We start from the raw sequence: 25,647 nt of genomic DNA, 5'->3' as shown, positions 1-25,647 counted from the left end.
TCTTCTGGATTTACGTATGGAATTATTACTGTTTTTTGAACTTCTGGCATTTTCAATGCCAGACATTGACATGACAGAGCTCCCAGCACAGTCTCTGAGTATTTACCTGAAAGTGGAAAGCTACAGGGTGGTCAGAAAGTAGAGTTTTCTTAAACTCTCACCTTCAATCTAGCTTTCAGAAAGTCTATGTCTGAAGAAACGTACATCTCCCAGGATCTAATTTACATAGAGAACAACCTCATATTCCGTCTAGATAAATAAATGGCTAAACTGAAATAATGAGTACTGCAAGGTCTTGTTCATTTAAATTTTCTTTTTTCTCTGGGATTACCCCACAGACCTTAATGATTAACTACTTACGTATACTCTTTTAGAAAAGCAATTTCTTAGCTGCAAAGAAGTCAGAGTAAGATCCAGAACCGTGGCAAAACACATCTGCCGTTTGTTTTAAAGAAATGGAGTTGCACGGGCATTTCTGCAGAACAAAACAAAAGCTGTTTTGCTTAAGATGGAAAGTCGTTGTGCTGGTCTAATGCATTTTTTAATGCATGTCACTATAGATTTCCGTGTAGGTACATTGCCTTTCCTAGAGCTTGGATGGGTTACCACTTTGAAGTTTGCAGGGTCTGGAAATCTGGATAAGTTGCTCAACTACATCTGACAGTACAATAGTTTGGAAACAGTGAGGAAATCTTGATCAAACATAACTTTAAGATTACCTTCAGGTTTTAAGCTCTGTGAACAGGAAGCTTTTTTGCTCTTTGTTTGCACAGTGCCTAGTTCACTTCGATCGAGTCATGACTAGGGCTCCTAAGTTCTACAGCCATACAAATAATAAATAAAAAATAATAATACATAATATATGACCAATAAGTTTTATACCCTGTTTTTTAAAGACACACTGCACCCCAGTAATCTCTTGAAAAACATGGTAACAAAGTTACCAGAGTTGCAAGACAAATGCAATTTGCTTAATGCCAATATTTAATTTTAAGGTTTAAGTGGCTGTGGAACTCTTTAATGATATTGCTTCATCAGCAGTGAAACGAACACGGATCAGAGAGAAGCAACCAGCTTGTGCGCAGCCTTGAGAGTCTAGCAGAAACTGGGAGGAAACATTTGTGCAGAAGCTGAGGCAGTGCATACATGAACAGCTTCTCATTTCCACTGCCTATTTTCATGTTAAAAGGAATCGGATACGGGAAGAGAATTCCAGCATTTTGTTTTTGTTTTTGGTGTTGGCCTTTACATTTGGAAAAAAATAAAACAAAACAAAAACCAAAAAATACCCCCAAACAGAGAAAGCAGACACATTGTAACAAAAAGTTTCATATATCCCCTATGGCTATATCTCATTTTTCCCAAATGACTGCTGCATGAAGTTCAAAAATTAAAGACCGCGATTTGAGAGCAAAACCACAAATTAAAAAGGAGACATTTAAAAGACAGAATTTCCTCGGGGTTTCATTCTTTCTCCACTCTGTAGTGAGGAGAGCAAAAATACAATCCAAAAGAGGAGAGGAGAAGTCAGCGGGGATTAGAAAGTCCAGTCTTCCAGGCTGTCTCCCGTTTTGCTAATTTGTACAGTAGGTTATTTGAGAAGCGGTAGATGCTCCAGTAGAAAGCAGGCAGCAGCAAACACAGGCATCGTCTCGTCCTCCCAGCGGCACTGAGGTCTGTGCAGTCGCAGGCTCTGGCTCCGGGAAGGAGAGTTTTTCCTTCCCACACTTGTTACTGCCTTCGAGTGTGGGAGAGGGGAAGAGAGCGTCTGTCAGAGACGGGGGGTCTGGCTTTTGGGAGACTCCCCTCCCTCCGCTAGGCTAAAAGGAACTCAAGTATTCCAGTGCAACCTCGTATACAAATTTATACTGTTCCTGAAAGAGAGAGCAGAAATCAGTGGCAGCAGGACACAGGTGAACTCTCCCGAGCCTCATTCAACCAGTGGATGAGAACAGCCCCCCTCTCCCTTATTTATACCATTTGGCAGGAGCAGGCAAACATTACTTGTACTTCTGTGGGACACCGACTGCACGTTGCTAAGAGATGTTATAGTCAATGGAAGGGAGAAATACCCAAAGAGGCAGGCATGACACAGGCTATTCATTACTTCCTTCAGGCCCTCATCGCATGCACTGCTTCTGAGGAAAGAACTCCGTTTGATCAATTGAGATGCTTTAATTCAGGACAGCTTAATCTCTTCAGATACAGGGAGCAAGGCCCTGGGTTTGGGCTGCTCTCCCTTCCCGGTTTCAAGGCATGTCAGAGCACTTGGCTCTGGGCACCGTGCACGTGCACAAGGATGACTCCCATCCCTCCCCGCAGCCAGGGGGGACACAACTGGCAGGTTTAACCTCCCGGAGGCAGCTGGATGTGCGCTGCTCCCCCTCGTCTCAAGGAGAGAAGCAGGAGGACCCGTCGATTCATTGTACGTGCTAACAATGGGATTGGTTTCGATTCTGATGGTGTTAAATGAAGATTGGTTTTGATTCACACAGCTAAGCCAGGAAGTTCTTTCACTATGCTAAAGTCCCCCTGTGTATGCTCGGTAGGTAAGGTGCAGGAGCCGAGCTTACCAGCGACTCCACCATGTTGGATTTGTTATTCCGCAGTGTTTTCACTATGTGGAACACATCGATGATATTTTGCTGTTGGATCATTTCGCACACGCTGCAGATGGCACAGAAGGTGCCACTGCGTCCCCCGCCATTCCTAGGTGCAGAAGGAAAGAGGCAATAGGTAAAGCTAGGCAAGGCCTAAGTAATGGGAAAAGCCTTTCTCACACGTCAGTGCATACAGCACGTTGCTCATAGGCGTCTCTGTATTTACCAGGCTGAGTAAAGCAGTTTAGCAGCTTGTGAAAGTGCAGATCTGTACTGGCAACATCAGAGATGGCAGCACGGGATGGGAGTGGAAGGGCTAAGCTGAGCCTCGGCGGCAGCAGACCGGAGAAGCCCCGGGACCGCAGTGCTGCTCCCGTTGAGAGGGAGCTGGCCGCATGAGAGGAGAAGCCCTACCATGACCAGAGCTGGCTGCTTGGCATTGCTGCTTTTGCTGAGTCTGGGCTGCAATCATGAGGCCTGTCTAAATCCCTATTTACATGACACACAGCATCAGAGCCTTTTTGGCTACTCTTCATTATACTCAGTAAGTCTGTGGGCCAGGATGCTATGCTGTAGCACAATATTCGACTTGAATTGTATTGCAAATGTAATTTAACTTCATTTTCCCCAGTAGAAGCCTGGCAGTCCACCAGATCTATAACCAGTGCTCGTCAGACAGCACTCACAAGGTCGCAAGATTTTCCAGTCCGACTTACAGGCAGTGGACAACAGTGCGTCCGTCCCTCCCATCATACTGTTCCTGCCACTTCTCCAGCCTTCTGACCACCTTCAGGAGGGAGCGTTTGGAAGGAGGGGTGTCCCTGTATGCTGGCCAGCCAATGTACTGCAGGTGCTGAACGATACGGTATCCATCCTGGGGCTAAAACAAATAGCATTTTCAAGATGATAAACGAAATGGGTCAAAAAGCATAGAGAGAAAGGGTAAAGCAGGGTGTACTGGTTACGCAGCACTGTCCCCTCCGAATTTGATATTATCAATGTTAGCAACCTTTATTGTGGATGCTTAACATAGTGGGGAACGAGGACTTTGCAAAAGCCTGGAGACAACGGTGACCTCAGATGCTACAGAGCTGGGCAAAAGCTAAGTACTCAAGATCCCTGTCTCCAATAAAGAATCAAGTCTCATCAAACTGTGAGAACAGATCAGATATGTCTTTCTGGTAGCCTGCCCTGGAGGTTAGCCATTCCATACGAACTAAAGGCAAAGATGACCCTCACAATATCTCTGGGGACCATAGAAGGAAAGGATCTTCATAAAGATTTTAGTAAAGCTGTTGTTGTTGAACACAGATAGGTGCAGAGCGCCATGAATTTACAGCAATCACCCTGCAAGCTATGCATTTACTAGCTAATTTTCAGTGTGGGAGTCATAGAGGCTTAGTCTTATTAGCTACCTAATGTCAGCGCTGTCCCTGGTTCAGAGGCAGTTGCCTTGGGATATTGGCAAGGTGAATATGTATCTGATTTATCTGCTCATGTAAATGGACCACAGGGTACATTCTGTAACGGTATAACTGAATTGCTGCATAGGCTGTACCACACAATCAGGCCAATGCGTTAAATAGGATGGAAATGTAATTTCTGGAGCCTGTTTCTGTTTCTGATTAAAAAAAAAAAAAAAAAGAAAAAGAAAAAAAAAGAGGTATAATTAATCTGGGAAATAATTACTGAGTGAAAAATCCTCTACTGAACTCCTGTCCACTGCAGCCCTTAAGTTGCATTGCTTGGGTCCAGTGTGCAGATAAAATTTGTTAGTACCATTTCAGCTACCCTAGGGCTGAGGGAATCAGACAGGAAGCTGCTTACAGAAATGGCAGTTGTTATTTATGGGGAAACAGTGGCAACCGGGAATCCCAGTCTAGCCAGTAAACACTGCATCTGTCTTCAGAGACAAAGCTACTGTAAATACCCTGCATGGTGGTAGACAGATGGAAAGCAGTTGACATTATCCTAGTTTATTTCCTACAGTATTGATGGTTTTATGTTGGCTACTAGGTGATTAATTGTTTTCAAATACACACAGAAAATGCATTCCATTTAAATACAGACTTCCAGCTTATATCATCCACTTGCTGCTTCAGCCAAGAGCATTTTACTGATGTAGACTGATGCAACTAAATGTTAATTAAAGGAAATAGCTATTAAATTTTGCACTGGAATACTGTTCCTAAGCGCGACATTCAGCATCTCTAAAGCACAACTCTTAGCTCTAGCTCTTCCTCAAGCCAAAATATATTTAACAGAATAAATGAGGGATCTTGTATTTCACTGATCTTACCCTGGCCATGTTGCAGATCCGGAATATCCGATTGATGATATCTTCATCAATATCTGCTGAAACAAACTCCACTTGAATTGGGCCATAACAGCAGGAAGTCTTCTCTGGCCAGTACTGCATGCAGAGCTAGTGAAAACACCATAAGAAACAGAATGCGCATTAACTATTAACAAGGAACCTTATGATAAGTCTCTTTCCATTCAAATTTATATCCACTTCAAATCTGTAACCCGGATTTTTTTAAATGCACAATCTTTGCTCATGCTAATGCTACTGAATTGAAAGTATAAAAAAATCCTAACGACACAGATTTCAATCTAAGTATTTGAAATCCATCTGGAGATAGATGGTTGCAAAAAAATATATTTTGTATGAGATCTCATTAGCAGTTTCTGCTGAGATTGTATTTCTTTGTGCTTTTTTCTTCCTATTTTCAAGTGCAATTTTTGAGAAGTTTTGAAACCCCCAGATGCTCATTTGAACTTGATCTCAAGCTATTCAAGTTCAATCACTATCAGTAATGACGTCAAATGTGTGCATGCCACTGCATTAAATCTGCATTCCCATTGTTCCTTTGATCACATTGGGGGTAAATTTGCGTGGGATATTCACACAATCTTATAATCTTATACAAGATTAAAAAGTAAGCCAAGACCACATAAGCAAGTCCTCCTTGGAAGGCTGTCTTTACTCTTCATTCAGACCGTCAAGTAGCCTACTGGTCTCCTCTCAAAGCGTTTGTCCAATAGGTAAGAAGATTTAAGCTGGGCAGATGCCTTAGGAAACCACCTCCAAGTGCATTGCAAAGAGAAGAGAAAGATTAAACCCTGCCCTAACATTACAAAACTGCTTTTCATAAAGCAGGTCTGTGAATGGCCATCTACCCAAACGCATTCTTTTACATCACGCTTAAAATGATCTGTTACATTTTCTGAACTCTAAATGGTTTTATTTGCACTTTTCCGCTGCACACTGGATTACAGGTTACTTATCTATTTATTTTAACACTTCTTTTCATTTCAGCCACATCTTCTCTTGTATTTGCGTTTTCAAGCCAGCCATTTGGAGCTACATGAGTAAAACACCCCATTCACACACACCAATATGCTCGCAACTGCAGACTGACAATTTGGTAATGGTTGTGGTATAGGCAATGCTAAACAGCTAGATGTCAAACTGACTTTATGCATTGCCAAATCTCCTTTTATATGCCTACAAATTACCTCCTAAAACCTGAAATTGCCAGGACAAAAAACAAGGCAAGTAAAGTCTTGTGCATAGAGACAGTCAGCAAAAAAACCCTGAAATTGCCAGGACAAAAAATAAGGCAAGTAAAGTCTTGTGCATAGAGACAGTCAGCAAGAACAATACTGTTCTGAGGCTGATAATTTCCTGTTTTTCGAGAATAAAGTGTGAGAAAGTGTTTCTTCAAAGCATCAGAGAAAAGGAAAAGATGGCATCTGTGGCTGGATTCAATGCCAAGACTCAGAAGCAGGCTGGGAAAATCTGATCGATGGTACGAAACGCGCAGGGCCCTGGGTTCCTTGTATGGAGCATCAGGACTCGGGTGCTGGCTGCCAGGAGAGCCTGCAGCAGAAAGGCTAGAACACAGCGCTCCAGCTGCACATCGAAACAAAATCCCACAGCTCTCTCCCTGAAGCAAGATCCCCTCAATGAAAATGCGATTAGTTTCTCCATTACCATCAAAAAAAGGGACCAATAATCTTGCTGTCTTCAAGTGTGGTAAGATTCTGAAGGCAGCAAAGAGATGAAAACCTAAGGCACATAAAGTACCAAGTGCTTGAGAGTTCTTCTTCTCTTGTTTAAGAAGTGCTATAATGGATGAATTAGCAATGCCAAATGCACTCTTTATACAAATTGCATGATTACCCTTTTTTGAAAGCTGTTATCTTCTGCCACTCATCGGCAAGGTGGCTGGAAATTCTCGTACAGAAGGAGCAGAAACTACTTCTCACCCAGCAAGACCTACTTCTGAAATAAGGCTGTGTTTGGAAAGAAACTAACTTACGCTTGATTCTGGAAAGAAAAGAAATACATAGCGACATGTGCTTCTCCAGAAACTACACAAACTAACTACACTTCTCTACCCTATAGAATTTCATTGGGAATCTCAGGAAAAAGGCTCTTAAGCTCCTTTAATATGACTTCAGCATCTCTCTTGCTTCCATTCTTCTGGAATGCCATGCGAACAGGCTTGTTGACCACACTGTTGCAGTTCTAGTTGGGATACCGGAAAGTGACGGGCAAACATGAAGACACTGAGGTTCTGGGAAGGGAATTACATTTTTCTGAACCAAAGCAAAAGGAAAATAAGAAAGAGAAGAAAGTGGGTTTGGGAGGAAGTTGTGAGCCTGCACCACCATGTACTTAGATATTTAATTCCTGTGAACTGCAATGAGAATGAGCTGCCTTTAGTAGGAACCAAGCACCTAAATATCTTTGTGGATCCGGCCTTTATCCTTCATTGTACCCTAAAACATTACTTACTCCTTTCCAATTTCCCTTTTGTAACTTTTTTTTTTAAAACAAATAAATGGCAGCAGAGATTCCCCTCAAAATCCTTTGGAATTGAAAAGAAAGCTACATGCCAGAAATGATAAAAAATCCTTACCTGTGCTGCATCCATCTCATTCAGCATCACAACAGATGAGCAGTTATAATCAAACACCAGCCTCCAGAAGTCTGCTATGGTGTTGGGCAGAGGGTGTTGGGTTACAATAAAGGCAGCAGGTTGCTTGTGGCTCTAACAAAAGAATAAGATTAGTTAAAAAAAATTCAATCAACTTTTATTCAAACGAATATTATACCCAGGAGGCTATAGCTAGGCAATCTGAGCCATTTAACCAGATTATAGAAATCACATATCCTTCTCCTTGTTATCGCTGTGCAATGAATGAATGTCTCATAATGGGATTCTTTTGCTCCCAATGAAGACATTTCATTAAAGGAGTGTTGCAAGAGCAGAGATTACCTAAATCAATTATTTATATTTTGAGATTCAGCAAATAATTCTAATGCTACTATTACTACTACTACTACTATTAATAATTAGCAAGAAAATAGCTGGAAGCAAAATGTTACCCTTTCTGCTGCTGTGGACTCTACAGAAGGGATTAGCCCCCCGTCTGCTATTGCTCCCTGGTGGCACAGTGCCACAGAAATGGCTCATCTGGATTTACAGACATCCTGTAAGAGCACATGGGGCAGTAGTCAGACTCTGGCAGACTGGCATTTAACAGCTGGTGCTATTCCTCCACCTCGAGAAAGCCCTCTGGCCTTGGCCTGCTGGGTCGCAAAGGGAGGGGAATGGTGCTCTCAGCCTCTGTGAGGCCGTGTTTGTGCGTGTCCACAAGGCACGCTGAGATCACGGAGGAATGGGGACCGGCTCAAAGCGTTACTGCCTTCCTGCTGCAGCAGGCATGCTTAGGTGAGCCTGTAACCTGCACAGCCTTCTGTGCTGTACATCTGCGAAGCAGACTTGCATCAAAAGGAACAATAATGCTCAGTAAAAGACAAATTAAGATTTTGATTTTACAATACATAAAGAACGAAATACCCAAAGTATTAAGATGACAGTTGTTAGGGCTTGCAATTTCTCCTCCCTGAGTCAGTTGGTGGTGGAAGTGCCAAGCGGACTACGCTGGGGATGGGAGAGCGTGCCGCGCACATTCTGCACCTCTCTAAGAAGTCTGCAGGGTGGCTGCAACATGCTTCTGAGTGCACGTGTGTGAGGAGGGTGATGGGAAATGAAGTAAAGAGATGGAAAAGGAAAACTGTTGGGAAACCACCAGTCTGCAATGGATTCTCCTCTTTCTTCCTACTTTTTATTTCAAACTTCGCAGCACCAATATGGATTTAAAGCTATGCTGTACAGACCAGGAGACGCAACAGAGTGGTACATAAAACGGAGAAACTTATCTCCTTCGTCCTCCCCTCCAAAACCAAACACTCGAGTTAAGCACATGGCAATGTTTCTGCTAATTTATTTCATTATGCACTGATACAGCGGACTGCATAACTGGCTAAGCAGTTGGTTGAAGGTATTATTTGTTTGTGGGGTTTGCCACAAAAGAAATACCTCCCAGCTGTTCCTTTGCTATAAGTGAGGAGCCAATCTCACTGTCCTGTTTTAAAGGGAAGGAAGCTGACACACTGAGATGTTAATTAGTCATTAAGAGAGTGTTGGTAAGATCTTGGAAAGAAAAGACTTCCATCTTTCTCCAAGACGTGCATTAAATACAAACCTATTAGCACTTCTATGGCATGAATTAGACATGTGGGTACAGTCCCTCTGCTTAAGAATCATGTTCAGTTGCTTTAGGGGAAGGAGAGGGACAGCACTTTACCTTTCTTCTTAACAAGGTGTTTTGCTGATGCAAATGTGACACTGAATGGTTGTCACAGCAAAGACACTAGGGTCTGTTAACTTGTGAGGAACGGAGGCCATGAAGAGAAAAGGTCAGGAGTCCTGCAATCTCCTGGGTAGAATTTCTGTCCTCTGTGGACAACACAGAGGCCCCTTTGGCCCTGCTCTCAGAGAAGGTTTTGCTCAAAACCAGATAGCGTGTAGGCAAATACTTTTCTTCTTTCAATTGAGTGACATTCATCCTTATTAAAAAACTGCTTCAAATGAACCACAAAAGGATGGAGCTGAGTGCCTGGACTGGGTAGTGGTAGGTACTGGTACTCCCTAACTGGTATTCCTGGGAACTGACTGGCATGGGTATTCCCAAAAGCTAACTCAAGGCACAGGAGGCCAGTTTCTTTGGGCTCTGCAATCAACAGACTGAGACAGTCTTCAGCATAGTTCAAACTGGTATCCCAGAAGAAGTGCCTCATCCTCTGAGAGACCCTCTCTCCTCCAGAGCCCCACTTCTTCCATCACAACCTTCATGCAAAATGCAAGGCAACCTGCAACTCAAGTAAGAATTGGGAAAGAAGTTAAAAAAAAAAAAAAAAGATGAACATGAGAAACCTGTAAGGGAGTAGTAAATAAAACAATCATCAGCACTGTGGGTCTGTGAGGCCAAGTGTTCCCTGGCACATGCCAATCTTCACATGAGGGAAGAACAAACGCTAGTTCAAGCCTAGACGGGACGGACGGTCTCTTGCAGAGTCCACGCTCAGTACAAAACTGCAGATATTAAGCGACTGGAAAACGGAAAGAATTGCAAGGTCTGTCCCCAGCAGGAACAGACTAGGAAGATTCGGGATTTAGGCTGTTACATGACTATGTCAAGAGCTACTGATTCCTCTATGAAAGGATAAAGGAGTGTCAGAGAACATCCTAGGTGGCTGAACTCCAGTGACAGGTGAAACATCTCTTTACATAAAAAATATTAATTGGCAGGAATTTTGTAGGGAAGGCACAAGTATCAGCAAAGTGCTTTGAGGTAATGCAGGCTAAAATGTGCAAACACGTTCACAAGCTCTGAGAAATCAGAGAAGAAATGATTGTGCTTTGGCAGATTTGCCAAAGCACAAAACACATTGAAAAAAAAGGTTCCTCAGGTACATTTGCAATGAAAGCATCACAGCCTTTTTGAAAAAAATCCAAAAGCCATTCCATGAACATTTGACTTAACCTCTTAAATACAGGAGTATCACTGTTCCCCGAGGAATGAAGGACCGAACAAAAAAGACTGATCCTATTCAACATTGCTCAGAAAAAACGATGACACTTCACCCTACATCATATTTACACCTACTCCAACTATAATAATTAGTGGCTTTTATAGCCACTGTGGCTGTGTCCAAAGGCAGTTAGACATCAGAGTAAAAAGAAACCATCGACATAATTCACCATACACCAATGACCTGCACTGCTAGATTCCAGCCTATAAACAAAACAAGCGAAAATGTCTTCACACAGATTCACATCAGCTTAACTCATATCCTTCAGCCTTAAAGTGTTTTGCACAGCCTTAAAGTGTTTTGCACATCCGATCCCTGCACTCCCATAGTCTTAACTGCATAGGCTCAAATAAATCACCCGCGCCACACTGCAAACTATTCTTTTCAAAAAGCTGCCCTGGCAGTTCCTCCTGGTGAACATTTCTCTTCCAACTTACATATCAATTAGTGCACGGGAAGAGTTGTCCCACCACTTCTTTGTCCATCTGCCCTTCTAAGATGTAACACTAGACTGCATGCTGATGGTCATCTTAGGCAAAAATTTTCCATCAATGTGAAGCAAAACTACAAGGTGTTGTGATAAACCATAGTCTACATGACCCATTTCTAGATTTCTGTGAAGGAGACAAAATTCATATGGCTTTTCTCTGGTTTTGAGATGCCAGCCCTAGAAATGGCAGGAAAAAAATGCCTTTTGTTTTGGATTCATTTCTCCCAGAAAAAAAACAAAAACAAAAACAAAACCCTGAGAATGAACGGACTCAATGCAAACTAGGACCAGTGTGGACTCTACAGTGCTGCTTACATCCATGAGTGCAGCATTGATGTAGTTACTTGATTCACCATCCACAGAGATGAGGAACGGTAGGCACCGGTCCAAGGGCAACACATCCATGCAGCGGTTCTTGTCATGGTTCCTTGGCAGAAGCCCAATGCTACAGTCTTCTGGTCGAACACGTGGCGTCACGATATTGAGAGTCTGTGGAACGGGGAGGGAAGAAGGGAAAGACAGTCAGATACAGGCTGAATATCTAGGAATTTACTGCCAAAAAGGATGCCCTCTACATAGCAAGCTTATTTTAAAGCTATTTAGAATAGTAGATCTTTGGGATCCCAGAAAATAGGAAAAAGAATAAGCACTAAGGAGCTTGTTGCTGTTACAATATATGAAGTTTTGCATGTCCTCCTGCAGTGCTCTTCCAAACACCACAAGTCTTACTAAAATTGAGGGCACTAAACACCTTCTAAGAGCTCCTTTTTTCCCCTTAGGGATATCATCTACAGAAGTTTTAACAAATCCCAGCTCCAAAACCCCACAGCAGTTAGATAACATGTTTCTGCTCCTTCCTAGAGACAGGAAATAGCTGTCACAGATACTAATTGCAGCTTTGAACCAGACACTGACTTCCTTGTGTTTATACCATCTCTAGGGTGGAAGCACACACCCTTCTCCCTCTTTGGTGGGATCCTGTGCAGAAGTATGGTCAGTATTGACCTGATCTACCCAGAAGGCAAGGCTGGGTTCAAACTCTTTGGTGGTTTCCAGTTGATTTATCTTAACAATAGATATAAAAAAAATAATAAACTTGTCTTTTTTTTTAATAGGAGACAGTTAAGCTGTTGCCTATATTATTTAGATTGCTGCTTTACTTTTGGAGAGACGCATAGGATGCTTCCCTTACCTAGTCATACCACATCTCTGGCGTCTGGCTGTCAGTCTTTTATCCTTTTCTAAGTCTTTCCCACAGCCTGATGGAATGTGTTTCTTTAAATCTAGTTTTCTTCTGGGTTAACCATTGTGGAGGCCTCCTGATAAACTGGTCCAGGGAGCTTAGCAGGGGTCAGGAACAGCAAATCATAGTGAATGCATCTTAACGCTGTCTCTTAACAGATCGGGGTGATCTGATGTTATTCTACTTTTACTTGTCATTTGTCCTTTTCTGAATCAATCCCATGCATTAATAGAGTGAATTCCTTTGCAACCATCAGATGAACACAAAAAAAATGTAGGGTCTAAAGATGCTTGCATAGAGCTTGACTTCTGCCACAGAGAAATTATGAATGAAAAAATGAGTACGGTCAAACAATCTGATATGCAAGAATGCATAAAGTGGAGAATTGAAATAATATTGCTGCTCTGTATTATGTAGGCTGCATGTAGAAGTCCTTTTGTCCAGAAACGGAAAGCAGGCAGCGTCTGGAAGAGGGAATGTGAAATCACAAACCTCTGACAGTGCAAATGAGTAGGCAGGTGACGTGCTGGTGATTTACCCCTCTACTTTATGTCCTTCCTCTCTCTCCCTTGTTTTTGTGCTTAATCAGATTCTAAAAGCTCTCCTAACCACAGTTGCTGTACGTTCGGGCAATGTGTACATGAGGAAACCACCTAGTCTTAGCTACAGACCAGCGGGACCAACATAATACAGATTACTAACAGACCTATAGTTAGATCAACTGGTTCATAAAAATTGTAGCAAGAGATAACGTGCTCCGCATTGAATCCAGGTATTTAGGGCTGAAGAACGCTCTAAGCTAAAATCCTGTAAAAATAGCAATCTACAACTAGACAGAGAACGAACTTCTTATGCAAACTACCGAGGAGCTTTTCCTTCCCACAGGAGCTGCCAGCCCCTGGCAGCTCAAAAAAACAAGCACACAAGTGACAAATATTGTCTCATACCATGACAAAATAGGCACAGCCAGTGGAGTCTTTTTTTTTTTTTCAATAGCATAATAGCATTTGACAAAGTTAGACTTTAGTTCCTTCATGCTAGGCGTCCAGAACCAGAAACACTTTCACAGATCTGATATCACTTGATAAAATCAGATTTTTTTACTTGAATTACCATTAGTTTGGATCCACAATTTCTTTCTCACTATACCAACCCTGATGTTTTGCTGTACAGTTTCAAATTAAAAGAATATATATATATACATCCCTTTGTATAGAGAGAGAGGAAAAGCTAGGGAGCAGCAGAGCGATCTGACCCACACTGAGGCTTCCAGAAGTCATTACACCTCTGGAGAAGAAACTTTGCTGAGGGATGAGGGACATCTACAGTTAGAGGGATACCCACCTTTTAACCCTTGACCAAGAACAGCCTTAATAAATAGCAGGGCTCTCCTTCTCCTTCCATTCCAATTCACCTTGCCCCAGATTTGTCACAATATTATATTTTTCCACATATAAACTGGAGCTAGTTGAAAATCCTGAAGGGATTTACAAATGCCTCAGGAATAAGAGTGGAAAGTTCAGTTCACTGTTCTGGAGGGTGAGTCCTTTCCTGTGCAAGAGGTACAGCTGCACAGGGGCTCACGGCCACTGTGTGCTAAGCCTCGGTTTTTTAGGATGGGATGAGGAACGGTGTCAGCAAAAGACGGAGCAGTCCCTGTTTCATCACTTGCCCCCGGCAAACCGCACTACTCCACTAGTTGTGAGTTTTACTCTATGTCACTTCACTTCTGGCCACCAGGTATTTGTGAAAAAGTACATAGTGAACTAAGGGTTTCAGTTTGTTGAAAATTAGTACTGGAAAAAGTAATGCTCACAGCTTGCTTTCTCGTGTGTGAAAGGACATTAGCAAGTTGAATGACTAGTCAGGACTCGGGAAGAGCATAGAAGCCAAGAGGCAGTTAATAAGGGTCCTTGAGGCAAAAATGCTTCTGCATATATTACAGAAGTAAATGAACAACAACATATTTGTTGAAATGAGAAAGTCCAATGTTATCTGTGAAAATGAATACCCTTGCTCTGTTGAAGAGATGGGGGAATTTTTCTCTGCCAAAGGCTGAAAAGTCTGCGCTTAAACATGAACCTCAACCTGATCCAGCAGTAACACAATAAAAATCACCTGAAGTCAGACCCTGGCTCAGTGTCCCCCTTCTCTGTTCTGTTGGAAATTGTCAAAGAAGAAGAAGAAGAAGAAATTAGTTAAGCACACATTTAATATACCAACGGCAATGACCGAGACAGATGTAAGAAATTACCTGAAATTCATCTTTTATCTGGCTGGAATTAGTCTGTGGATCTAGTCTGCTGATGTTGTAATATATGGATCTGAACTCACAAACTGGAATGGCCGTGTTGCCACAGAGACAGGCCTCCAAAATGGCATCATGGACAAACACATACTGCTCCTGGACAGTGGAGGGGACAAGACATTAAACTTATATTTTCAACACAGATCATGAAATACCACAGGCAGGTTAGGTAACCTAGGCTGCCTTTTTTCCTTTATGCCTGATATGCATATCTGGCTCTGTTTCATGTGCAAATTACACAGTGTGCTATGTGACAGCTTTCAGAGCATATTTCATCCATCATTGAACATGAAGCCTTGTATTCCTTTCAAATTTAAAAGCATGATGTGAAGTCACCAGTCTCTGGATGCTGGGGCAAAATGGGGATGAGCTCGGGAGGAAATCAGCGTGTGAAGCTTTTGTGTTCACAAGCGCGAGTCAACGCTTCCTGCGTTGCCGGGAATGGACTATGGCTAGTGCATATTATAACACTAGCCACAGTAACAACTGTACTAACAGGTCTGCTCTGTCTATCTTTTCAAACTGACTTTTGGAGACTCCTGGAATTCTGTGTGAAGTTCTTTCCTGGAACGACGTATGAGATATGAAGCCCAGCCGAGTTAAAAGTCCTGCTCTGTTCCAGGCTATTGCCTTGACCCCCAGGAAAGGAAGCTATTAAAGCACATACGTAAAACTTCTGTAGTACGAGAACAGCTCCCCAGAAGTCTGTGCAGCTATGAAACGTATGTGACGGAGCAGCTTGCTTAATCTGAACCTCAAAGCTTAAATCAAGGACGTTTCACTCATTTCTTAAGCTTACCACTGATATCAAATGGTACTATCTTAGTCTGCACTATACCTATGAAGGAGACAGGAGAGGATTCTCGACTGAGATTTTTTTGTAACGTGAATACAGAATTAAACAGCAATGCCAAAACCTGAAAGTCAAGATTTGCCCTGCTGTCTTGGAGGCATTTAGGAGATGCCCGTGAACGCGATTCAGGGTACATCTGGCCATGGTTAATCACAGACAGTTCTGTATAATCACGTCACAGTGGAAGCAAGCCTTGACTTAATGAATTGCTGGGCTCCTGGAGAGCCGAGAAGCTGACAGGAAAGCAGTACATTGTAAGAAGAGATCTGCTGGCACCTACCTCTGTCTGTACCAAATTGACCCTTTGGGAGCGCAGCTCTCGCACACAGTTAAATATATCTACCACGCCTTCGTTCTCTGCCATGTCAAGCATGATGTCAATGGCAATAAAGCACCCTGTTCTCCCGGCCCCAGCACTAAAAAAAGAAAAAAATAATAATGAGGGCCTGCATGATCAATGGACCGTGGAGAGGCAGGGCCTTGAGGAGGAGAAAATAACTGTAGCGCAGACACAGCTGTCTTCTTTTGGAAACTGCTCCTCTCTCTAATGGGTTGATTTTTGTGTGTGGCTAAATCAGCTTAGGATTTAAGAGAACGAGCTGAAATATTTCTTCAAAGAGGAAAGGACCTAGGCAGCAGGGAGAAAAAAAAATGTTTTCTTGAACATTAACAGAAAAATTATCTGAAGAAAATATTCATCTTGATTTTACAGGCCTGTTCAGCTGCACATCGGTCATCTCGAAGGTACCGGAGAGCAGCCTCCAGGTTGCAAATAGATACAATTCCAGAAAAAAGTTTTTCAAAGGTTTTTCTTTTTTTTTCCTCATGGGCTTTTTAGAAAGCACACACATTTACCCAGCCGGGCATGATGAAAGATGCTCAGTCCTCCACCTCAAACATCTCTTTTCCTCTTTTCAGCAGAGAGCTCCTGGGTCCAGGAAAGAGTAATTTCAAGGGGCAGGTTGTAAAATTGTAGAGAAGGGAGCTCAAGACTACTAGAAAAATTCATTTCAGAACCCCCTGCTGCTTGAGAGAACTGGGCCGTCTCCTACTCTGCTGTCAGTGTGTTCCACTGTGTTGTCATCGTGTCCCCCTTCCCTCCTGGGAAATCAGCTGAGCTGTTTAGGTGGGGAGGACAGAGAGGGTAGTCTTCACACTACTCTGGAGGAAGAAGGAAGAAGGAAAACTCAGCTAAAAGCAGGGAAACTTCGGTTGCATGAAACTCCAGCAGAGCCGAAAGCAAGGAGATATGAATGACCATAAATTAATGGACCAGATTAATCAACTGCTGAATAGAGAGAAGATATTTTTCATTTGCAGAATTTTAATGAATAAGTGGCATTTCCTCTCCCTTTGTCTCTCAGCTTTTCAGAATTTTAACAAATAGTTATAACATTTCTATATTTAGAGGACCCTGGCACTTTATAAATATCGAACCATAGCATTACCCAGCAAGGCATTGGTAGGGAGAATTTGGTAATTACTACTTAAAGCAAGTCATTAAAAGTTGAAAGCAGATAAATAACAGAGAGGAAGTGGCATTTATTCATTAAAATGTGAAGGATGAAAAATTTCTCCTTGCTTTCTGGGTGACGAGGAATCCTTCCAAGGCCAGACCCATGTCACAGCTCCAAGAAAGCAAATTCAAGGCCTAAGCTGTGGAAGAATTCTGTTCAGCCAGCTCCTGCGGCTTAGCTGAATTTTATTATAAAGCTGTTTCACTGCTTGCTGAAAAAATAGACTGTAAAAAAAAAGATAAGATTTACTAGATTTTCCTTTTTAAAGTGGTTTTGGGATGTATTCTCTCTCTTCTCCTGATCCCACAGCCTGGCACTACAAGGTAACTGGCAGTGCGTTGATCCGGGGTGAGATTTTGGGACAGCCAACTCTGCTTTCCAGGCTCGTGCTCCATCCCCATCTCCTCTGCAGGACCAACGCACTTAGCTGTGGTCACAGCACTGCAGAAGCAGCTGCTACAAACTCAAACTTTGCTTTGGCAGCAATGTCTTTCTTGGCATTTGAGGTCGTAAAATAATAAGCATATACTTCACGGGTGGGTTACAAAAGCAATTGTTTTCACTGTGAAGCTGAGGGAAAGATGTTTATTCACCTCCAACGCTCACTAGTGGAGTAAATTCTTTCTGAGGTCCATCACCTCCTTCTGATGCACACTGTATCCTCCTCAAAACAGATCATATAATCTACTGATTCAATTCAGCATAAGTCCTCTCCCAAACTTTTCTTATGCTGCAAATTGATGCAAAAACCTGATAATTATTAGGACAGTTCAAATCCAGAGACCTGCGCTCCCTTCCTGGCTCTGACACCAGTTTGTGCACGTGTCTCTGCTCTCATACCATCATTAGCATGTCTGATTGCATTTCAGATTGGTAGTTCTTCATGTCAGGGGCACTCTCCTACATATTTATATAGTGCCTTGCACAGTAGGGTTTTAAGTTCAGCTGGGAAAAGGCAGTGCAGAAGAGCCCACAACAGTAATAGCAGTAGTCTGCATTAGCAAGGGTGCAATTCCACAGACTCAATTTTCACAGTTGTAAAAAAAGCAGTTTTCCTCCATCATTCTCCTTTCATTTACAAGCTGGGAGGCACTGAGCAGATTTTCAGGCTGAAATTCCCCTTCTAGACCCTGGGCTTGGAAGAAGCTAAGACGCACAATGGATGGCATCTACCCCTAGAGCTACATTTCAGATGAGACTGTCGATCCTGGTGCAAAGCAAAAGTGCAGTGCTCATGGGCACAGAAAGGCAAAGTTGCTTCAAAGTCCCCTGTTGGCAGCCCCGCTTTTTTTGTAGCCATTGTCCGTTTTGCCATGGGAGGTTTACTACAAATAATGACCCAGATGGCTGTCCCAGCGATTCACCATTTTTCCTAGCCCTGCTATGAGCATCAAAGAGTGTATAGGCCACCAGAAAATTTTCTACATTCAAACAGCCCTCTCCAACCTACTTGTATCATCTCCAGTTCATGCCAGCTAAGCTCCAGAGCTTGGAACAGAGAACCTGGTTCCACTCTGTTTCCTTGTGAGATAAAATATACCCTTAAACAAACAAGATGTAGTTGGTCATTGCAAGATTAGAAAAGAAAGGAAAAGAGCTAATGGAGCGAAAGCTAAAACAAACTGCTCACGTACCTGCAGTGCACAACAATAGGTCCCGCTTCGGGGGGATTGAGAAACTTCACTTGTCGAACGAAGCCCAAGAGACCTGTAGCATAGCAGGGAACGCCGTGGTCTGGCCAGCTGGTAAAGTGGAACTGCCGAATCTCTCGGATCTCATGGTAGCCTTTCTGAGGAGACAACACAGCCACTGTTTTAACTCTGTCAGGTTGCAATCAGCCTACTCTGATCCTTGCTCCCTTCTCTCGTGTTGAGGGCCGAATATGCATTTAGATCTAATTATGCACAGGAACGTGTCATATACTGCTTTTCACTCTGAGAGACTTCAAGGTAAAAGAGCAAGAGACAGCATCTCCAATTACAAATGAAGTGGGAAACATAAAGCTGAGGACTTGGAAGGTGAACACCAGCTCCCTAGTCGAACTTGTCCTAGAGTTCAATACCAGCTGAGTAGGAACTTTAGAAGGTGACTTTAGTCCCAGCATACCAGGGCTGCGCTTACTCACAGTCTCCTTTGGTGATATTTCCAGAACCACTATCAAGTCACTCGCTCAAATCCTTTTCGATACAGTGACTATTAATGCTAATTGAAAGGTGTTGAAGCAACAGACTGGGGAATTAAAATCTGCAGAGTAGGTGTGTCTTGTGCAACAGCAGATTTTCTGCTACCTATTGTCAAAAAATCTTAGCTTGAGATTACAGCTAGTGATGAAATGGGCCAAAACTGGTACCCAGACCCATCTCTTGGCCTTTCTGGTGAGACCAGGTTATTGCTACACCATGTGTATATGCCACATAAAGGGTAACAAAGAGGTGTTCAGTTAGCTACAGCATTTTCCTACACAGAAAATGTATATGGAATCCAGTGTCAGAAGGAGTCTAATGTCAAGTCCTCTGACCTGTCAGCTTTTGATGTTGGCATTTCTTACCAAGTTCCTCAGTGGTTTAACAAAATACAGAGCTGGTATATTAGAAAACTGGAACAATATTCCCAGTGTGGCTAAACTGAGGTTCACTCAGTGAGGATTTCTGAAAAGCTTTAAAACAACTTACTGAATGTTTGCACTTTGATTTGGACAGACCTGGAATACCCTGTCATTTAGACTTTCAATTTCTAATAAAATATAACAAAAATCTTCCAAATCCCACAGATTTGGGGATAAACCTTATAGTCAAGCCTTTATTATAATTTTTCCCCATCAGAAAGGGACCCTACCTCGCATCCGGTTTAATGGGTACCTTTTGTCATCTGTAATTTGCCACTGTGAAAGAGCACAGTTATTATTCATGGCATGTTGTCAGCTACCCGTAGGCTTTTGGATGCACTTAAACTTTATGCACTGCGGATTCTACCTTTGTGCCCACATCTAGATATTCATACAAAATCATTTGTCCAAAACTGGAAGCTACATCAAAAGTGTAGGTTTTTGGAGTGAAACCTATGCAAATATTAACAGCTTCCATCTCCAAAAGGATTCTGCGTATCTTTCCCAGAGTCCACATTTCAGGCGACAAATGAAGTATTGTATCAGGATTTCAGCTGACTAGAGATTTCTTTACCTTTTGTACAGTAAACGTGCGTATAACATACTCTGCCAATGGTTCTGTCTCAATTAATGTGACTTTAATATCTCCATACACTTCTGTGTCATCTGGCCAGTACCGAACACACTTTACCTGGGGATACAAAGAAAATATTGAAAGGAAATAGCTCAAGTTGAGTCAGCACTGACCTACACTTTACTCCACTTTCAAGCTCAAGCTCAACACAAATTGGATTTTCCCCTGGTGTTCAGACCATGTAAAAATCCAGTGTATAAGTGAGCTCTAAAGTTCTCTACCACAGAGAGAAACTACAGGATATATTTTCAGTTTCCTCGGTAGTGAATATCAATGCAAAGGATTCATTTAGCTTTTCTTCTTTGACCCTATCTTCCTTAAATTGCCATACATATATATATATGTGTGTGTGTGTGTGTGTGTACATATATATATATATATATATAAAAGGTTTATAGAATATAATATCCATATATCAAGTTTACAGACTACCTGGCAGTCACTATCACCATCCTTCTGACTTAAAATCAATACTTTTCTAATAATTCTGTAATTCTGAACTCTCTGTTTAGCTACAGAATTTCAGTTCACAGCAATTGTGTGATGCTTGTTGATACATTACATTTGTTTGACTTTAAGCTTTTCTCATCAGACGTGGACACAAATTTGACATTTTACCAGGCGTGACACGCCTGAGCTGAGGCTCAAGAAAGAAGCCTCATGACCATGTAAATACATCCCAAGCTTAGCTACTTCTAGAAGTCATGTGCAAAACTAATAGTAGAAATTCAAGTCAGGGCTGTGAAGCTCTAGAAGGGCTATTTAGGCTTACAAGGACTATCAAGTTATTAACTGCTGTAGTACAAAAGACTGGAACAGCACCTAAAAGCTAAGTCAATTTGCTACTGAAAGGCAGGTTACATATTTCAGTCTCAGTCATAGTCAGAAAGGTTTTAATGAATATAAAAATAACAATTAACATAAATTCTTTTCACAGAGAGGAACTGATCTCAAACTGAAGTGTCAGTAGACGTTAAAATACACGGAATAAATAACAACAAATCAACAGGACCAGCTGGCATTCAACCATGAGATCTGAAGGAAAGCATATATGAAACTGCTGAATTACTAATGGCTGTGAGTAATCCATCACCTAAATCTGTCCTAGTACCAAAGGAATGGGAGGTGTCAAACTTCATGACAGAATTTCAAAGTGCTCCAGTCTCCGGCTGAGAACGTTCCTAACCTGAAGACTACTAGAAGTGAGGACAATATGCTGGGGGAAGCATTTTTTTCTTATTCCCTAAAGTCAGTGGTGGTCAGCCTATGCCTCTTGCATTGTTCACATTCACTCCCATCCTGGGCTTTGGCAATTGCCCTGTGCTGCCACAGGAGTTTCTGTTTCAGTTGAATCACAGAAAGTGAACCTGTGCGTGCTGGGGTGGCCAACATTGGCAGGTGGCCCCAGGTTCCAGCTGTACATGGTCTCATTCTACCCCGGAATAGTGATACTCTGAACTTTTCAGAAGCTCTAGGCTTTGAAGTGTCATGTAAAGGGCTCTTTTGATCAGGTTCAACACAAGTCACACGTCCTTGCCCCTCCGGAATTTTGTGGGTAGAGAAGTATTAAAACCATACAGGTAAAGAATAATTATTACAGAAGTACATTTTTCTCTATGTAGTGAAAAAGGAAACAGCTCCTCAGCTAGCATAAATTTGTATAATTCTACTGAAGTCAAGACTTACAGCAGGAACAAGAGCCTTATTAGTCTGGAAAGGAAGCATCTAAGTATTACAAAATCTAGCATTTTACAGAAGAACCCCGAGTGGTATAATTTATTCCCTCACTCCTCAAACTACAACAAACAAGAGGCATTTCCCTCCCTGAGCATGCCTGGAACATGCCCAGCACTGGTTTGGCTTTACCTGTTGGGAAAACGGCATCCTTACCCTGCCGACTTCCACTAAGTTGGTGACCATGACAACACTTGCAGAGTTCTCTTGCCAAATCATTCTCCAGAAATCCTTCACTGTCTCTTGCATTGGCCCTGGGGCAGGAGAAAAGACAAAAGGACATGTTGAGAAAGCGTATTGAATGCCAGTAATCTGTTTCAGTTGTTCGCGATCCATTGCTGGGTTCCCGTAAAGTCCCACTCCTCCCTTCAGAGTATCCCTCTATGCTTCAGGGTTACAGATAGGCAACGGCATTGGAGCTCTTTAAGAAATTAGACACCTCATCCTTCCTGGCTTGGGGATTTTAAGGTTGTTGTGTGGTGGAAACAGAGATGCTGGCTGTATCATAAATAGTGGAGACAGCTCCAAAAGATAATCATGTACAAAGAATGAGACATGGATGCACCCTAGTGACACTGTAATTACAGCTGTGCTGAGATGTGTACTTGAAGCAGGACTAAAATTCCTCCACTTTACACTTTAATATTTACTAATTCTGGCAGAGGAAACGTGTAGAAAGGAGCCCCTTTCTACAGTTCCCCCAGAGAGAAAATTTCAGGCTCCAGCAGCCAAACAGTTAGTACTCCCAGGAGGTTTATTAGACTAGTGCTTCTCTCTAGTCCCTCCTCTCTTCTACATCATAGACAAAATCCTCCCACAGATCCCTTTTCCCATTCTGCCCGTGTTGCATCCTCCTCGTTCTTTGTCCAGCTGCATTCCCTCTACCCGTGTATCTGCAGTTTTATTCTAATATGTTACTTTTCTCCTTCGACAGAGACAAGACAGAGAGCAAGTCATGAAGCAGAATCTAAGCACTGGGTCATTTATGTGAAAGTCACATCTGCAGGGAAGGAATGTATCGAGGTGAGGACAAATAATGGTAGGGGAAGGGGTCATGGCATGACTTTGCCTAGTGATGGAGGAAAATGTCATCCTAGTGTAACTAGCACCACGGTCATTAGACATCTACATGGATGCACAAAGGACACATCATAAATTGCACAGCTACCTCTAACTCTCTAGGCTGTTTGGGTGCCTGTAGCTGAGGTTTTATGTTCAAGTGCTTTAAATCTCTCCAAACATCCTACGTCCTTCCGTTTTGTATACTTATACCACCCTTAAGTTTTCAGGCGGTCCCCAGAAGAGAAGATGTCACCCTATGAACAGGTCTCACATCAATTCAAAACAGCAGTGGTTTTAATAAATATTTACATATGCAAGAATGAACTTGCCTTGAGTTGCAATGTAATGACGAGGCCGGTGGTATCCCTGGAAAAAAATGAAAATACGTGAAGGTTTGTGAGATCACAAGTATGCATGTTATACTTTCCAACAACTGTTGCACACTTAACAATGTACTAAAACCAGCAAATGAACAGGTGAAGATAAGCACCTGTGTTACCCTTTGGGATTACAAGCGATGGTACCTTGCTTCGGCTGAATATTTAAAAAAAAACAACAACAACAACATAAAATTGGAGGATTTTATTCTACCAAAGAGAAAACAGGAATGAGGCAGTTTTCTCTATTTCCTCAAAGTCCTATAACTAACCTGTTGGCAACTCTGAAAACAAACATGCAAAAAGCTGCACCTACTGGTTTGAAAAACGTATCAGGTGTGCATTTGCCACTGTTTGAAAATGATGAATGTCAACACTATGCAGTTTTATTAAGTGTATTCATTAGTTTCTTTCATTAAAGAAGCTCTTCTAAATGTTGTTAAACACATTAGGAGATGTGTACAAAATTACGCATTTTGTACACATTAGGAGATGTGTACAAAATAATGCATGCTCATTTGACCACTCCACATGTATCTGGAAAGCTTTTTTAATGCTATTTTGTAACATGTGAAAAAAGTATATACCAATCCGTTTACAAGCTTACTGCACTGCACCTTCGTATGCAGTCAGTAAGTCTCAGATATCTGTTAACGTCATTGTGATGGGCTGATACTGATTTCCACATCTGTTGTGCACTTATCCCACATTTCACTTGTGTTTGCAGATCCGTCAAGCACAGGAAATCTCCATGTATCTAGATCGGTCAGAAAGAATAAACTGGAGACCAAGAACCTGCTCTCTCTGTCACAGCACAAGGTTTGTATAGTGTTCATCTGTCATTCATATCAAATCAACAGTCAGTCCCTATCTAAGATGCCCCAAATCCACAAGCGGACTTGTCAGCAGGAGCCTTTGTCATATAGGTAGTGTCCACAAGCCTTACGTCTATGTAGTTGGCATTTATGTAGTCAGAGTGAGGGTCCCCATCCAGCAGCTGCAATCTCACCCTTGAGTGATCATCTGAAAGAAGGAAAGAAAAATACTAACAGTAGTGCTAAAAAGGAGTTTGTAGGTGCTTTATTTCATCTGCTGATTCTTGCAAGCAGTTAATCGAGAACTTAAAATAAGATGAGAATACATCAGAGCTATTCCTATTCTACCTGCCCTTCCTTTTGGATTTAAGATGTCATGTTTAGACCCTTAGGTTACTGCTCGTTCATACTCAATGTTCATTATACACTACTGTCACTGAAATCTATTGTAAGAGCTTTTACATAGACTATAAATATTGCTTAGTTTGGAGGGTCTCAGGACAGAGCTCAGTAGGGAAGTATCTCCACCACAAAAGCCAAAAAGCCATCTTCACACCTGGAAATAACAGCCTCCCTGGCTTGCTCAGAGCTACGGAAACTGAGGCAAGAGCTACAACAGTCAAGATCAGGCTAAAAATAAGTAGGTCATGAAGATGTATGAGAGATTAAATAGGATAAAATGGCAAATAAAATCCTGCAAACATCAAATGAGGTAACCCAGAAAAATGAAAGGAAGTACCAAAGCAAATCGAAGGAATGATCGTTTATACAAAGCACAGAACTGACTGCAGTAAAACGGCACAGAGATGTAAAAGATATATTAAAAAAAAAAAAAAGTTAGGGCTGTTCACATTTTTGAGAACATACAAAGTTGCTCTAGATAAGGCAATAAAATAACAGATATCAGTCATTTCATCTGGCAGCATGCTCTGCAGTTCAGATGTAGAAAGAAACCACCCCAGGGGGCAGATTAGGGCATAATTTTCCACCAAGGGGTCCATCTCTGGTACGGCTAGTGCCAGTTTTGGTCAAAGACGATGCTTGGCTAGCTCTTCTGGCGATCTCATTTGGTCAGGCAATTCCAGCACTGGTATGCAATTAATTGCACAGCTATTCTCTAAGGACCAATTGCTTGGCAAAGACTGCCAGTTTCCAGAGCCCACTGCTAGGCACACTAGCTTCCTTTTGAAAGGATTTTTTAAGAGCTGTAACACAGATTTCATTGATTTTACTTTCTCTATACTAGTGATGCAGGCTGCTGCTCCCAGTCAGTAAAACATTAATGTTTAGAAGCACTTTGTAAAATATGGACCTCAGCACAATTTGCACTCAATTAAAAAGAATCATAGCAATGAAACATGAGAATGTGAGGTCTGATTCTGCTGTAAATAAGTTAAAAAGGGGTTTCATAATGACTTAAATAAATGTAGAATCAGATAATAATTGTGAAGACTG

At 42.0% G+C, this 25,647-nt stretch overlaps 1 protein-coding gene across 14 annotated transcripts in view; it reads right to left on the bottom strand.

Annotated features, from left to right (window-relative positions):
* Window positions 1-858: 858 nt before the first annotated feature.
* PTPRT (protein tyrosine phosphatase receptor type T) overlaps window positions 859-25,647 on the bottom strand; it is a 469,240-nt gene continuing 444,451 nt past the window's right edge. For 7 of the 14 annotated variants that reach the window (XM_068912395.1, XM_068912398.1, XM_068912400.1 and 4 more), the window contains 13 exons: window positions 24,324-24,400; window positions 23,330-23,366; window positions 22,071-22,192; window positions 20,145-20,261; window positions 18,600-18,754; window positions 15,729-15,864; window positions 14,542-14,691; window positions 11,360-11,533; window positions 7,532-7,663; window positions 4,900-5,025; window positions 3,317-3,480; window positions 2,574-2,709; window positions 970-1,874 (listed from right to left, as the gene is read on the bottom strand). In XM_068912395.1, the coding sequence (XP_068768496.1) occupies window positions 1,821-1,874; window positions 2,574-2,709; window positions 3,317-3,480; window positions 4,900-5,025; window positions 7,532-7,663; window positions 11,360-11,533; window positions 14,542-14,691; window positions 15,729-15,864; window positions 18,600-18,754; window positions 20,145-20,261; window positions 22,071-22,192; window positions 23,330-23,366; window positions 24,324-24,400 (1,580 nt within the window). In that variant the 3' untranslated portion in view covers window positions 970-1,820. Of the gene's footprint in view, window positions 1,875-2,573; window positions 2,710-3,316; window positions 3,481-4,899; window positions 5,026-7,531; window positions 7,664-11,359; window positions 11,534-14,541; window positions 14,692-15,728; window positions 15,865-18,599; window positions 18,755-20,144; window positions 20,262-22,070; window positions 22,193-23,329; window positions 23,367-24,323; window positions 24,401-25,647 lie in introns of all 14 variants that reach the window. The other 7 variants (XM_068912399.1, XM_068912396.1, XM_068912403.1 and 4 more) reach the window with 5 other exon arrangements.

Source organism: Struthio camelus, chromosome 18, assembly GCF_040807025.1.
Source record: "Struthio camelus isolate bStrCam1 chromosome 18, bStrCam1.hap1, whole genome shotgun sequence".
NCBI classification, from domain to species: domain Eukaryota; kingdom Metazoa; phylum Chordata; class Aves; order Struthioniformes; family Struthionidae; genus Struthio; species Struthio camelus.
The sequence above is the reverse complement of the archived record's forward strand: the minus strand, read 5'-3'. Positions and strand labels throughout refer to the sequence as shown.